This window comes from Brachyhypopomus gauderio, chromosome 1 (genome assembly GCF_052324685.1).
Source record: "Brachyhypopomus gauderio isolate BG-103 chromosome 1, BGAUD_0.2, whole genome shotgun sequence".
Lineage (NCBI taxonomy): Eukaryota > Metazoa > Chordata > Actinopteri > Gymnotiformes > Hypopomidae > Brachyhypopomus > Brachyhypopomus gauderio.
Window position 1 is genome coordinate 33,656,634 of NC_135211.1, and position 16,208 is coordinate 33,672,841.

General features: G+C 48.4%; 1 protein-coding gene across 3 annotated transcripts in view; it reads left to right on the top strand.

The window, feature by feature from the left end:
- LOC143518300 (uncharacterized) overlaps window positions 1–16,208 on the top strand; it is a 98,474-nt gene that overhangs the window by 77,856 nt on the left and 4,410 nt on the right. For 2 of the 3 annotated variants that reach the window (XM_077010748.1, XM_077010753.1), the window contains 17 exons: window positions 388–441; window positions 531–584; window positions 1,038–1,091; window positions 1,995–2,039; window positions 3,397–3,447; window positions 4,049–4,093; window positions 4,780–4,806; window positions 5,711–5,764; window positions 6,714–6,758; window positions 7,020–7,064; window positions 7,178–7,240; window positions 7,672–7,707; window positions 9,780–9,824; window positions 10,156–10,299; window positions 12,307–12,373; window positions 12,641–12,781; window positions 16,047–16,124. In XM_077010748.1, the coding sequence (XP_076866863.1) occupies window positions 388–441; window positions 531–584; window positions 1,038–1,091; window positions 1,995–2,039; window positions 3,397–3,447; window positions 4,049–4,093; window positions 4,780–4,806; window positions 5,711–5,764; window positions 6,714–6,758; window positions 7,020–7,064; window positions 7,178–7,240; window positions 7,672–7,707; window positions 9,780–9,824; window positions 10,156–10,299; window positions 12,307–12,373; window positions 12,641–12,781; window positions 16,047–16,124 (1,048 nt within the window). Of the gene's footprint in view, window positions 1–387; window positions 442–530; window positions 585–1,037; window positions 1,092–1,994; window positions 2,040–3,396; window positions 3,448–4,048; window positions 4,094–4,779; window positions 4,807–5,710; window positions 5,765–6,713; window positions 6,759–7,019; window positions 7,065–7,177; window positions 7,241–7,671; window positions 7,708–9,779; window positions 9,825–10,155; window positions 10,300–12,306; window positions 12,374–12,640; window positions 15,131–16,046; window positions 16,125–16,208 lie in introns of those variants that run through there. The other variant, XR_013132158.1, reaches the window with a different exon arrangement.

The window sequence follows — 16,208 nt, forward strand, 5'->3', positions numbered from 1 at the left end:
TGTCTGTCTCCTCTTCTGCCTTTTATATCAAAAAACACGTCAGAAAGTGGGAAATCTGAAACCCCCTGCTCACCCCCTCCTAAGGAACCAAAGCACACAGGCGGTCTGCACTGTTATGGGTCATTAAGATTATGCATGCTGTCTTATTATAAAGAGACACACACTGCATCTACCACACCGCACCCTGCATTAACCAAGGAGCGGGCATTCCTGCCACTTGTTGCCATGGAAGCAAAGGAAAAAGGGGGGGGTTGCAGGGGGAATTTTGCAGGGAAGGTGATGTAATGCATGTAATTCTTCTCTGAGGAGCCAGGGGGCAGGGGTCATAGGTCAGGTTGGCGCAGGTCCTACTCCAGCGTACTCTGACTGGTTTGTTTTCATTGGCAGGGTGTGAAGGGGGAGAGAGGCTTCCCGGGCCCCATAGGGGACAAAGGCGATGAGGTGAGTTTCGCGCAGACGCTCGCACATTTGCGGCTTTTCTCGGAGAGTGCGAGACACTTTAAGTCTAACCTGGCGGCGTCTCTTCCCAGGGTGTCCCTGGCGTCCCAGGATTTGCGGGCGCGGTCGGAAGGCCCGGATCTCCCGTAAGTCCGTCCATTCTCATCATCATTTTCAGCTGGCCGCGTTTCCATCCAGATCCTTCCGCGTAGCGCTTGCGTCCGCTCTTGCAGTGAGACGCGTCGTGCTAGCGTTCTAACGACAGCTGCTTTCGTTCGTCGCGTATGCTCTATGCGTCTCTGACTGATTGACACGTAAGTGAATTCGAGGTGACACCGGCGACTCGCAGCAGCCGAGTCGAGTAAACTCGTTAGCGTCCTGGCCGTCCTGCTGGGACCTCCACTGGCAGCTTGTCCTCATGTCCTCTGCTCGGACCAAATTGCACCGTCACTTCTCAGTCTCCCTGCTCCCTCTGGACAACGTTGCTCTTTTGTAAGCGACAAGGCTTAATGCGTTTCCTGGAACTACAGCTAAAAGATCTTTCGAAACTGTTAAATGTTGTACATAATCGTTGCCTTACCGCACCTGCCTTTATCCAGGGCCCCATGGGTAGAGCGGGACCCCCTGGCCCTGCTGGACCAAAGGGAGAAAGGGTAAGCACCCGTGCGGGTCTCCTCATCACCTCACACTTCCAAGAGCCTCTATTATTTTTGGTTTCAAGACTGACTTATCCACAGGCAAATTTCCAGACGATTTACACAGTAAAAAACGAAATGGTGCTTTTACACGACTTTCACGTAGCTTTCAAGACTTAACTAATGTGTATTAACCTTGAATTGACATGTATAAACTTCCAACTTTTAAACTTCCACCATAAATATGCAGGAACGCCTCAGTAATTACCATAGAAAAAAAGGCCATGCACCTGAATTCGGTGCTCAGATGAGTAGTTTTTTTCAAGTTGAGAACACAGCAGCTGCTGTTTGGAGTAATTCTAAAGCTCAGCAGTCATCTCAGGTTTAAAGGTAGATCTTAAAGCTCATCTCAGATTTAAAGTCTGTTCTTAAATCTCATCTCCAGTCTGAAGACTGTTTGGTATTCCAAGCGGCTCACGCGCACTATGCCCTCTCACGAATGAACTGCGCACACAAGTATGATGTTCCCGGAAAAATATGAGTTAGAAATTGAATGTGCCTCTCGGTGTATGGGATCGGGAGCACGTTTGCGCTTGAAAGAGAAGAGAGGCATCCTCTAACCGTTAGTGTCAGCCCACTGAAGCAGGGACACTTCCCGTCTCCCCGCGGAGTTCCAGGGCCGTTCGGCTGACAGCTCATTGGAATTCACCTGGTGTGCAGACAGTGCTTGAGAAGCTGACACCTCCGTGCCCGTGCAGTACAGTCTCAAAAATAACAGAAAGGTCTGCAGACGCCGCTGAATTTGGAATGAAAAGGGGAGGGAGGAGTGTGGGTGCGCTGGAGAGGATGATTCTGATGGTGTGTGTGTGTGTGTGTGTGTGTGTGTGTGTGTGTGTGTGTGTGTGTGTGTTTGTTTTGTAGGGCAGCGAGGGACCATCAGGAATGCCTGGACTTCCTGGACCTCCCGTAAGTGTCTTCAGTTGATCTTCAAGGTTGGAACAATGTGGAACTTCTCCCAGCGTTCTCCTGTTGGGACCTTGTTTTTTTTGTGTCCTAGAGAACCATCTCACAAAACCTCAAAACAGCCCTCATGGAATGGTGCCATCTGCCAAAAACTCAAAAACATCCCTCATGCAATCGTTCTCCCTGGAACTAAAGTTTTTTTTGTTTGTTTGTTTTTTTCCAACTGTTACATAATGAAAATAATGGGAGAGAGAATTATGAGAACAGTACCTCCAGAGGTAGTTATAAGCTCACGATTCTTCACATCCTGTATTACTACAACTACAGCTGGTGATTCTCCAGGCTGCGAGGGCCTCATTGAAACCTCCGATAAGGTCAAAAGGTTTTTCATTTGGTGAACTAGCTTCAGGAGCTCATCAAGAACTCAGCGGGGACCTTTCTAAAGGTTGTACTCTTTGTAGCCACTGCATCTAGCAAACGACGTTGTGTGTGATCTTCTGGCCCTAGAGGTACCCTCCCAGTCTTTACACACACGTGTACGCAGGAATACGCCCACACACAAGTCCAGTACAAGTCTGCCTTGTTGAAAAGGCTTTGTAGAAAGCCTACTTGCATCTCTTCATATGCGGTGCAATTAAAGCGGGTTTCTAAGCTGGCCCAATGACCTCTGACCTCTCCCCTTTGTATACAGAGGTTTTCTAATGTATTATCTCCCAGCACGCTTACCTATATACACATGTACCATAGTAATTCAGGCACCTGAGCCCAAAGCCAAATGTCCTGGTGTACGTCTCGTACAACCTCTACCCACTCTCAGATCATCTTCAAAACGTTCTCTCCATAAACTGCTCCCACCGACGGATTCACGGACAGACCATTGTGCCAAGAAGAAGAGATGCGTTCTCCAGGAGTGTAAGACCCTTGGCCATGCTGGGTTCCAATGGCTCTTGATAGTCTCTCACTAAACATTTCGTAACTTCCTCCTCAGCAACCCGGACCACCGTCTTCCAGCTCCTTCGAACACTCAAACGAAATCGATCCCTTATCCCTTCTGCTGTTTTTTCCCCCCAGAAATCAATACATTGTTTGGCTTTTTGTTTCTATTTTGGAATTGCATTTCTATACTAGTGTTATAAACCGACCTCATTAAGGCAACAGGTTTTTAAATCTTTTTCTCTCTCAACTTCTTCACCGTTACATTACACGACAGCTGAGATATCGATCTCTCGCCACGTCTTTAAGACCTAACAGGGCGATTCTGCCGTAAGCACACGTAGGAGGCGGTGGTGGGGTCGTTACAAACCCCGTCCTGAGAGAAGAGAGACTGTGGGTGGCTGACTGTAATTATCCTCCCCTGCAGGGTGTGCCCTATGTGGAAGGTAACGGGATGAGCAGTATCTACAAACTCCAGGTAACGTTCCCTCCCTCCCTCTCTCTCTCTCTCTCTCTCTCCCTCTCTCTCTCTCCATTATGTCGGCCTGTAGATGCAGTGGAAAATATCCTCAAACTAAGAACTTTAGCTCAGTGGACCGGTTCAGAGAAGCGCTGTTGATATAGTCCCAAAGTCACCTGCTTTTTTTTTTGCATTTGCAGAGGCATTTCTGCATTCTGCTGACACGTATATATCATCAGAGTCCCAGGAAAATCTTGCCTTCACATTTGACTGAATCCTCTTTTACATAGCGCGGGTTGTTTACAATCCCTCGGAGCTAAAAAGAAAAATTCCTTTAAGTGCTTGTCAGTTGGGTCAAAATAGTGCGAGATACAAGTTTGTTTTCCTGTCTTAAAGTTTTTTGTTTTTTTTTTTTTAGACACAAGGCTTCTCTGAATGTTCCAACCTTTCATTAAAATCTGAACATATTTAATTATATATACATATATGTTTGTGTGTGTGTATCTATCTATCTATCTATATATATATATATATATATGGCATATATATAATGCATTATAGAGTAATGTGCATATAATGATCAAAAATATGATGGTACATTTTGCTGTGCTTTTAACAGAGTGGAGGAGCTACAGTAGGAGTTCCAGGACCACCAGGACCTCCGGTATGTGGCACATAAAGACTACAGTTTGTTTTAAAAATGAGGGGCGAGACGTTTCTAAAGCATCTGGATGTGTAGGTCTCCCCTGAGGGACCCGTTATCCGTCAGCGTTTTAGACCTCGCCAGATGTCTGACGTGACGTCTCCCTTCGAGGATGCCGCTTTGATGCGCTCTGTGCAAAAGAGCGGGAAACTAGGCCGCAGACGAGCTTTCGTCTGATCTCCCGTCGCCTACACGGCTAGTGTCATTTTAGCTTACCTGTGACAAATGGCTCTTTTGACTATTCAAGGGCGCAAGCATATATATATGAGACTTTTCAGGTACGAGCGCTGATGAATTTTTAAGCCTTCATTAACATGGATCGGAAGAGGCTATACTATACCATCTCTCTGTGGGTCACAGTCTCAATTTGTAAGAGAGGGAAGAACTACTGTTTAAGCGTCTATGATTTTGCAGTTACCTTAGTCTGCATATAGATTGCATACATATGGAGCATGGGTTCAAGGATGTTGTATTCGAGTGCCATCCATTTGCATGCAAATAGCCACTACAAAGCTTTAGAACGCATTCATCAAACGGCACGGTGGTTCCATCCAATTGAAAGGATGTGGAGGGAGACGTGGAGGGAGACGTATAGTGCCAGCGCACTTGTCTGATTGCGGTAACGCCAGGTTTTGCTTTGTTTTCAGGGGCCCAAAGGAGACGAAGGCAGAGTGGTGAGTTATCGATTTCTCTTCCTGGTCTCTCCCTCGTCTTGCCGTCGTGTGTTCAGACTGGACAGCTTAGCGCAGCAGGCCTCGCTGGGCCAGTGACCGTCTGTCCCGCAGCGGGACGGAGAGCAGGATCCCAGTGGTACCAGTCCATCAAATCAAACATATTCGCGTAGCTCCTTTTTACAACACGTCATCACAAAGCGGGTTTTACAGATGTATTGTTCCGATGGCACAGAAAAACTCTCTGGACAGAAACCTTTAGGGAACCCGTGCGTGATAATTAGCGGCATCATATGACTCCACCCCGCCCGCTCGCCGAGCTGCCCTGGGAGGTCCTTATGGCCGTGGAGCTGAACCTCGGGGCCTGTCTGTCAGACGGGCCTCAGTCCCAGCCTCCTGCTGCCTACAGCCGCAGCTGTGCTGTGACACCCTTCTGTCTACAGAGCTGTTATTTGGGATGAACAGCTTTCTCAGTTACAAAGACAAAATGCAAAACACAACAATAAAAAAGTATTATGGCACTGTTGCATAATCCAGTTCTGATACTATTACTACTAATAATACAACTAATAACAAATTTACAGTAAAATGACATTAATAAAGAAAGAGCATTATTGATGGCAGTAGTAATGGCATCTGAGGCCCTGCTGTGTACAGTTAGTTCTTCACTATGCAGAGGGTGGTCTTTAGGGCCCTGCGTACGCACTGGCCCGTGACTCCAGAGTCACACTCCTAGGCCCCGCCCCTCCATGCTCCAAATATCCACCACTCCTTGTTCTAAGATCCCGATCCCTTGCTCCAAGGGCGCCCCACACCACTCTAATCCCCCAAACCCCACCATGCTGCACAGCCATACGCAGTCCATGTCTGGCTGATTGGGTGAGCATAATCCTCTCTCTTTGTGTAGGGGGATCCTGGGCCAATGGGACTGCCGGGCCTTGAAGGACTGCCAGGCGCCAAGGTACGTGACATGCTCTCGTGTGTATGGGTTACACATTACAGGAGGGGTGAGTGACACAATGAGACAGCAATGGTGAGAGAGTGAGATCGCACGGCCTCCTCCCCTCGCTGCCGCTCTCCAAGCTCCTCCCCTCGCTGCCGCTCTCCAAGCTCCTCCCCTCGTTGCCACTCTCCAAGCTCCTCCCCTTGCTGCCACACTCCAAGCTCCTCCCCTCGCTGCCACACTCCAAGCTCCTCCCCTCGCTGCCACACTCCAAGCTCCTCCCCTCGCTGCCACACTCCAAGCTCCTCCCCTCGCTGCCACTCTCCAAGCTCCTCCCCTCGCTGTCACTCTCCAAGCTCCTCCCCTCACTGCCACACTCCAAGCTCCTCCCCTCGCTGCCACACTGTTGATCCTCCCTGCAGGAGCTCACGGGAACACTCAGAAGCGTCACGGATCTCAACCACAAGAGCTGTTTACAGTCACCAGAACCCCAAAGAGAGGTTCATAAATTCAGAGTGGAGGAGACAAGAGGAGAGAACACACACCCACACACATACACACACACACACACACACACACACACACACACACACACACACACACACACACACACACTCACATACACTTGGCTTGTCACGCATAACTGGTTAAGGAAGAACTAATAGTAAATACACACGTTCCCCTTCAGACTTGTTTTTACAGCTTTATATGTATAAACCCAGGGCCCATTGACAGCCTGTCTGCTTTCACGAGTGCAGCCCTGACTGTGGAGCACGAGAGGTTAAGCTACAGGAAGCCGGGAGCAGCTTGCTATTAAAGAGACGCCGCAGCCTCACAACGCTATAGTGGCTTACAGCAAACAGGAGCTGGCGGTGTGGCATCGCACCACGCCGATCCCCCGCCATGACCACACCAGCAAAGGAAGTCCAGGAAAAGTGGTCACTCACTTTTTTATTTTTTGTTTCAGGGAGAGATGGGAATGCCTGGTCCAGCCGGAACATCGGGCCCTGCTGTGAGTGTGTTTCACATATACGCCACGCTCTATATAGTCCTGTTTGGTCTCCATGACCGATGGCGCAAGCCTTTAACCAGTCCACTGGAGAGTTCATCTCCAGCACATGGTGTAATCTTGCCTCAATACACAGCTCGAATGGTGAAGAACGGATGGCCCCTCTAGACTGATCCGTCTCCTGTTCTAATTTTTGTCTCCTTGCATTCTCTTTCTGTTTCTCCCTTTGTGTCTCCCTCTTGTCTCGTGGTGCGCGGCTGGCAGGGACGGCCTGGCGCCCGTGGAGACCCGGGGACCCCCGGAGAGCCGGTGAGCTTCGCTCGCGGCCGCCTCTCGTGTGCCAGATTCTGGAAGTTCTCGTGGAGGGGTTGTGAAGCTCCACTTCAATCACGCTTCCTCCTGTCTCCTTTGTCTCCCCCCAGGGACAGCGAGGGCCCGTGGGAGAGACCGGCTTCCCTGGACCCGAGGGCCCACCAGGCACGCCTGTAAGAGGTTACGCGCTGTTCTGAAACCACCCCCACCCCGGTGACAGGGGGCGGGGCTTCGCACACACACCAGCCTGGGGGCCCTTTTTCCACTTCTCTAACACACTTCTCCCACAAAGGGATTGAATCAGGTGTTTTAGAGCAGGGCAAATGAAACAAATAAATCAAATAAAAGAGAAAGGAATCCTGAGACCTTGGGAATGAGAATCGGAGCTCCGAGCTATGGTCCTCATCTCCGTTTGGCTCTCAGATCGCATGTGATAGGATGATCTCTGAAGCCATACCTTACCCAGCAATGTTCACGGCGCTAACAGTGACGGCCAATCAGCATAACCCGATTTGCATAACGCTAACTGCCGCCCATTGGCTCGTTGTGAGTGTGTAAGTAGATCAAAAGTAGGAAGACTGATGGTGTTGTTTACTTTCTGCAGGGAAGACCTGGAAAAGATGGAGTTCCTGGATATGAGGTGAGAGGCTTTAGACAGCACATATGGCAGAAAAGAGGAGACATCTGTGTGAATGATGTATTCACACAAGCTATAAGGCCATGCACAGCTGCTAACTATTTATTATACTATGTATTTATTAAAATATTTAAAAACACTTGCACTGTCACAAAGCAGGCCAATGGCCATACACAGGTACACCAACAATGCAGGCGGATGAACCAGACAAGGGCACGGCACAAAGGTAGAACCAGGAGAACATGGCCATGAGTCAAAACCCAGAAGATTAAACAAAACAGGGAAGACAGGACAGATGAAAAACAATAGAGAACTCTGAACGAGACTTGGCAAACAAGAGAAATCACACAGGAAATGGACAACGGAGGAATTCAGTAGATAGGGGATTGGGAGCGAATAGGGGGATTATGGGGAATGTAGTTCGTGAAATAGTGTGCTGGGAGGGGAAAATGTTTCTGATCAGGATGGAAAGAAAAGATGCACCTGATCCAAGCTGTAGTACTGTGATTCGATGTCTTTTACTTCTGAGTCGTGTCTGGGTGTCTGAAGCGGCGTTGCTAGTTAGCAAAGAAGAACAAACTCAAACTCTGTGTGTGTGTGTGTGCTGATGTAACTTTGCTGAAGCACTGCTTTCTTGAGTAGAAGCAGTTTGAAACTACTGCCTGGGAACCAAGGAGGGGATTGTACTGATCTCACTAACTTTGGGCTGTTTTTGGGCTGGTGAGACTTTCCCCACACTTGAGACCACATGAGTTATTAGTTTTCCAGAGCTTTTAATGCTAACTTTCCTCCCTAATCATATCTCTAACACTCTCTTAAGGGGATTAAGTGTTAGCCACACAGGGCAGTATTTCATGAGTAATGCACTTCGACACTAATTAAATGTTCCGATGCCAAATCGGAAATTGTAACTTGCTGTATAGTTTGTAAAACGGGCTGTTCTGGGATGCTAGATTTATGCTGCTAGGTGGATGCATTCAGTCGGATGGCTACTGCAGCATATTACTGACTGGCAGACATATCAAAGAGCTGATCACACACACACACACACACACACACACACACACACACACACACACACACACACACACACATACATGTAAACCTATGGAGATGCATTGCACAGGGGCAGAGAAAGCATGAATGCATGCATGTGTGTTCAGCTCTGATGTGTTTGCCAGAGCGATAAACAGAGAGCCTGTCTAAATGTGCTGTATTTACATCTACAAACCCTAATGAGATAAACTCGGGGTGAGCGGCGTGGAGGCCATGTTGGAGGTGTGGTGGCTATCTCTTTATTAGACCAAGATTGACTGTAGGTCGGCTTGGCATTATTTTCACATCCATCTGAGTCATCCTCCTCTCAAATGGCATGACTCTGTGCTCACGGGCTTCTGGGGCTCTCATCAAGATTTTCTCTTTCTCTATTTTCGCTGCCCCTACCAGTCCCTCCCTCGCTCCCTCCCTCGCTCGCTCCATCTCTCTCTCCCTCTCGGTGGTACAACAGTGCCATCTAGCAGGAAGGTTCTCCGCAGACTCGTCATGAATCAGGGCCAGAGAAGGCAAATGCAGCCGGGGGAAGAGCTGTTGACCAGGCACGGCGAGGGGCTTAAGCCCCCTCCCTCCATCGGAAGCTGGGGGATAGAGAGGGGGGGGGGGGAGAACAGGACGTTCACGGTCACCCTGCTTTGTGGCTATTGTAATGGGGCCAGAGAATTTTGATTCAGACATGCTCTGGGAGGCCACGGTAGGGGCTTTGACATGAGAGCAAGAGAGAGAGAGAGAGAGGAGGGGAAGTAGGATGGGAGAGAGGGATAGGTGGGGTTGGGGGCGGGGCTATTGAGCATAGTACACTTTCAGCACCAGCAGCAGGTCACTAGCAGTGTGGAGAGGCCTGTGCAGGGGGATGATAATGATGAGCTTTTCGTACCTGCTTCACTGAAGGCAGAGGTACAGGAGAAAGGTTTATACCCTGTAGGGGCTGACCTTTTCTCAAGACTCCGCCCCCTCTGTCAACCGGCTCTGCCCATGCTCCGTCACCTTCAGTTCATTTTGCTTTTCCTTCTTTCCCACAGGGGGCCACCGGCAGACCGGGCGACAGAGGTCCCAAAGGAGAACGGGTAAGTCCCCGCCCCCGGTAATGCCGACCCCTCCCCTCAAAGCCCCGGTACTCAGCCCAGATAAGGGCTCTCAGGAGCAGCAAACCGTCACTCTCTTCACTGCACTCCCACGCCATCTATCCCGCCTCCCCGAATCCCAGCAGCGCGCCAGGTGGTAATTAAAATGTCCCGCAGCAGAACAGCGAGCAGTTCCTGGAGAGGGAGATCCCAAGCAAGGCGGGAAGGCCACGTCTGCTCCACCGAAACACCACAAACGGTCGGAGTAAGGGCCAGCAGAGGCCCCACGTCCAGTGTCCCCCCAACCCAATTGACCATCTGTTGATGTTTGCAGGGTGATCCGGGAATTCCTGGCGAGCGGGGCGTCCAGGGAGAGAGGGGACGAACCGGAGACAGAGGCCCTTCCGGACTGCAGGGGCCACCTGGAGACAGAGGGGAGCCGGGCCTGCCTGGTCTACTGGGGGCATTTAATCCACTGGTATGTGTCCCATGTTATGACTTGTGTGACATCGTGGCAGCAGTATGGTTTGAAAAAGCAATACGTGATGAAAAAGGTCCTTTTGTTGATGACTGTATATTATAATTAATGTAAACAGAAAGATGAGTCAAAGCTAACTTGCATGCACAAATATATTTGTTTGAAACTTTTCAGATGTACAATTAAAATGATGGAGTTGAAAATAACTCCTGTGACTCTAAAGGTATGAATATTATGAATATTATGAATATTATGGTATGGTATAATCCTGAAAGCTGATGCTATGCAGCGTTGGCGGTCCTGTTCAACTGCAACAGGTTTGAAATGATCATCATCCAATTGTATGTGGGTGGATGCAAAAGCAAAAGGAAGCAGACAGGAAGTGATCAGCACAACAACCCGAATAACCGCCAGGCATCACAGTACTACAGTAACACCCCTGAGGTTAGAATCACACGGTGTGTGTGGTGGGTCTGGTTTAGCAGACTGCGAGTCAAAGACGTTTCCTGCTAAAAACAGATGCGAGGACACTGTATTGACTCGAAATCGTGAAGCGGCGCTTCGTGTTTTTAATGACGGCGTAAGGGAAACGCCGCAGCAGTGTCCTGGTGCACTTGTGTGCCGATCATGGCTGAAGTAAGGCAGATATGTGAAAGGAGGAGACACGGTGCTGTACCAGCGTAGCCGAGGGTTCCGACAGACTCCATCAGATTGCGCGGGACAGGAAGCCGGTTAATTAAACCGGCCAATTAGGCGGTCGGGTGAAGGGAAACCGTGCTGGCTAGACGAGCGGCGCGCGAGCAGCCTTAAATCGTAATAGTCTGATTGATGATTGCAAACTCGCCGAGGTGGCCGTTCATCCGGAAGCTGGAGCCCAGTAATTATTACGATACGCTGCGCAAGGACGGAAGGTTGAAGTCAGGCTCGGCGGCTTAATAAACCGCCCGTTCTCCGCCCGACGCGTCGGCGTCTCGCGGCGGGATGCGGGAGGGCCTCCGCGGCGTGATTGATGGACCCGCGTGCGGCGGGCTACCCGTGAACTTTCCGGAAGAAATAATTGGTATCTCGGCAGAAACGCGTTCTTCACAAGGCCGTCGCCTCTGGGAGATGTTATGCAATTACTCGAGGCTGGCATCTCGTTCTTTGTGCCTTTAAAGCTTTGTGGGGTTTTTTGGGTGGTGCGGAGATTCTGCCCCACCCCTACCAACAGCTACCCCCACCCCCCCAGTGGCGTATGGGACTTGTAGACCACCCACCTTCCGTCCGATCAGGTGTACATCAGGGTCAGGGGGAGGGAGGCTTGTTTGGGTGTGGGTGGTGCGTGTGTGTGCCTGCCTGTGACTGAGTCTGGCACGTCTGTGTGTGGGTGCGTAGTGGTGTCTGGCACTCTGTAACGAACCCCCCCTCCCCAAACATCACCACCTCCATATTCACATTCAGAGAAAAGTGTTGCATAACGATGTCAGAAATGGAACATGGTGTTTTAAAGCAGAGGAACAGGAAACTTAGACACCACAAGAACTCGAGCAGGACTCTGCTATCATGCCAGATTAGTCTGGAAGACATAAACAAACACACCAACACTGCCCCCCCCCCCCCCCCCCCCCCCCACGCACACACACATAGCCACGGGCAATTTAACTGGATGCCTAAAAGTTGTTTACAACTCACTATAAATCATTCACAAAATGGCTTCTGGACGTTAGAGATCAGAACGTATGCTTCAACATAAAGCGGTGTGTATCGACATGGAGGGATGGGTGGAGGTGTGTCCTTCCTGTTTTTAACCAAGCAGTTCCACCGTCACCTCAAAGTTTGCGCCCGTGCGGACGATAAACGGGGTCCTGCGAGGTGCCACCCAGAAGACCGATGTGGCCGCAGCTTCTCGCGCCTCCGTACCCGCTGTGAATAAAACATGAGCTCTCGTCATTAACTGATTGCCTCGCTTTAATCTGTGCCAACCGTCACGCTGACACTCGCCTCTTGCGCTTTGTCGTGCGTCTGCAGAGTGACGGCAGCATCGTGGAGGAAATCAGAAAGCTCATCCAAAACGAAGTGGTGCACATTATCGAAGGTGCGTATGTCACGCCCACCATTTTGTTCGACTGATGGGCGATTCCGTTTGGACGTCTGCCTGTTTGTGCATCACATGCTCTGTGCATAAGCATTAGCTCACTAGAAGATTAAAGGGCTTGGAATTATGTGTGAAATGTATACTGGTGTTGCAGTTAGTTGTTATTAACACTGCTCATTACATTTATTATAATTGTAAAATATTTTTTATAATCATTAATGTCATAAACCTTATTTAATTTACCTATCCCTAATGGTAATTTCACAGAGAGGTTGTCGAGTTACGGCACACTGCAGAAGACGCCAGCAGCCATACTGGCCGCACACGGTCGCGAGGGTCCCCCGGGGCCCCCTGGCAACGATGGCTCCCCGGGGCCCCCTGGAGAGCCAGGACCCCCGGGCCCTCGAGGTAGGAGCCGATAATCATCGGACTGAAGATTTGTGACCCTGTCTACTCCCTTGCCAGCTAACACGAGAGAACCTTACCCAGAATCCCTTCAAGTATTCTCACAGAAGTCTAGCAAAGCTCCTGATAACTGAGATCATATCTACCGTGTGTGTGTGTGTGTGTGTGTGTGAGTGAGAGAGAGAGAGAGAGAGAGAAAGATATGGAGAGATAAAAAGATATATATATAGAGAGAGAGAGCTTCTGTTCTGGCAGCCTCGGTCTGTTGCCTTGCCGAAGCTCTTCCAGGTCGGCTTGCTGGAGGCAGGAAATGTGCCTGTAGCTCCATGTTCACCCGAGCTCAACCAGGGAGGGAAGAGACAGGACTTCAAAAATGGCGCCGCCATCTCGCGAGCGGAGGTCTGGCGCCGGGATCGATCCGTCAGAGCACTTTAAACGGAGCCTCTGCCGCCTCCCGCAATTATCCCGGGGTCCCTGCCAGTCTCTGCGTCACAGCAGAGAGCATCACCGAGTGTCCAGAGGGAACGAAGACAAATGACGAAACTGCCTGAGAATAACACAGGGAGCAGAGGGAAAATGTAACGTCGGCCAGAAAAAAAATATATATATCTCAGCAATATCTCACTCTGGATCCAGAAACTGCGAAAAAAAAGAGAAAAGAGAGATAAACAAAGCAGTGGTCCCCCAGACCTGGGTCGACCGGGCCGCCAACCTCCCTCCTGAACGGGTGTCCTCCATGCCCGTTCAGCACATCCATCATGGATGGCGAGGGCCGACCCCGTTAGCGAGCTTACACGCCGTTGGCCCCGCGACCTGTGCTGCATGCGCAGCAGTGTAGAATTAGTCTGCTGTGATGAACGTGAAGGCTCACCCCTCTACCTCGTGGTGAAAGCCTGCAGTGTTCGTGTGTAGTACTGGATGGTACAGCTAGGCGCTGCCCTTAGAAGGTGTGCCAGGCTGTCCGGTGCTGTGTGAAGGCATCGAGGTTCTCACGCATTGACCTCACGAGCTTCTTGGGGTTGTTTTTCCTTTGTTTTTATGCTTTGTTGTATTTGGAGTAAATAGAGAGGAAACAAAAGCAGAGAAGAAGCTTGGTGAGAAAGTTTAGTCCCTTGCTACGTCGGTAATTTAACAATTTTTAATGCATTTTTTGTTGACTTATTACTTTGAGGTGGGTTATAATAAGTTCTCATTATTCCTCGACATCCTTCACCGGGTTTGGATCTGTCTTGGAAAATCCAATTTCAATAGTTTATGGAGAAAAATGATATTTATGGTCTTCCTTGCACCAGAAATGCTGTGGTTTGGCTTTTGGGTCAGCTGTGAAGTAAGCCTGGCTCAGACATGCAGACTTCAGCGGTCTCTATGCACCTTCCTGTGATCTCTGTTGTATTGGTTGTATAAGCCATTTTTTTCAGTGTCTAAAAGGATCTTGTTCTTTGACAACATGGCCGCCGTGCTGTTAGGAAACTGTAAATAATGCTTTACATTCACATGCTACATGCCACACCTGTTATTTAATTCTCTTTGTTTCTGAGTGATTTTTTATCTTTTGGTCTGCAGTGTGTCTAATTCATCTTCTAATATCTCAACTAAACTGTTTTCTTTACTTTTATTCTTTGTTTTTCAATGTGTATTTTCTTTTTGTTTGAATTTGTTGACTTTTTTTGTTAACTTTTTTAAAACACGTGTGTGTGTGTGTATATATACATATATAGACATATTTTTAGCATGTTTTATTTGTTACAATGTTACAAAATTAAACCCATTTATGCAATAATTGTATTTTTTTTATTCTTATGTTTTTTTTCATCCTTTTGTATATATAACTTTGGTATTAAGATTATTTATTTTACCACATTTACTCTTAATACTCTTAATTCAAACATATCACATTCATCATCTGAAGTTTTCCCTGCATGACAGGAATACATCTAACTAAATGTATTGGACTTAATTGAGTGTTTCTTGTAGCATATCAGATAATGGGATTTCATGAGAAGCAATGTACCAGGCTTCACTTTTGAAATGCTTCACGTTTTTTTTCATCCATCTGATAACAGTCGCATGTAAATAAATTTGGCTGGGTTAATTTGGCAGTAAACAAGAACTGTGTGCTAATATGGTAATAATGTGTAGCAGCATTTGAAAAATACACATTTATTCCCATAAAGCTGAGGAGAAAATGTACAGTACATATATTTTACAAATGAATCTAAAGTAAAAGTCCAGTGTCCGTAGAGAACAGCAAAGCCACAGTTTACAGCCACTGTGTTGACCAATCCCCCTGCTCACCACCCCGAGTCTCAAGCAGTCTGTGCAACCGCGGGGAACCGTGACTTAATGCTGAAGGTACAGTGTTGATCGCCCCATGGAATGTCATCTCTCTCTTTGAATGTGCCTCATTGTGCTCCCAGCATAGGCACGCACTCGTGTGTGTTTGTGCGCGCGCGCGTGTGTGTATGTGACCCATTAGAGTAACTTAAGTGAATGGTTCAGGTGCCGTTTCACCTCCAGGCCACTAGGGGTGCCATACGCATTGTTGTAGTGCGTGCGGAGATGCTGCACTGAACAGACAGCGAGGAACGTGCTTGTGGCCTTGTGGGACTGATGTGATGCGCAGATTCACACTTTGTAGTGGCACTGTCACACTTGTAGGCTGCATGCTCACAGTCCCTCTATCTGTGAGTGCTGGGATAGCAACGTGGTAGTGCGTGATACTGTAGTGGACTGCGTTTGCTCATTTGTTTTGTCTTTTTTTTTTATTCCTTGTTTGTGTTTGTTATTGTGCCTGTACTGTTTGTTCATTTGTGTGTCTTGCACCTGCAGTAGTGTTGTGGTCATGTGTGGAAAGGCAAGGGTTAAAGACCAGAAGCCCCTTGCTAAAGGGGTCATCAGGAAGGTGGTTGCCATACCACAGTACCCATCTGCTCTCAAAAATGTATTCAAATGTACTCAAAAATGTAACAGTTTTATGCAAATTGACTATATTGCAAAGAAAATGTTTTCATTTCGGTTCAATTTTCATGTCAGTCAACTTTGTTATTCCTTCCATTAATTGTTATTAATTCCACTAATTGTTTACATAATTATAATTTAGAGATAAACTATTCCTAAGGCTGGGTAATGACAGGGTGAGTTTTGTAAGGGAGTTGTTTGTCTGTCTGTCTGTATCTCGTATAATGTATGGCTAATGTATGTGGGATTGTCCAGAGTGTAAAGTGTGCTGTTTGATTGGTGTAACTGGGGTCACTGTGTTTGTGTTCAGGTTATCGAGGGCAGAAAGGTGAGAGGGGTCAGCTGGGCCTGGGGCTTCCAGGAGATCCAGGAGCTACAGGTGCACCAGGTACACACTTCTTCCTATTAAGCTAGACCTATCCAGCAAAACTGAAGTTAAATGCAACAGTCTTCCTAAACGTCCTTCTCCTCA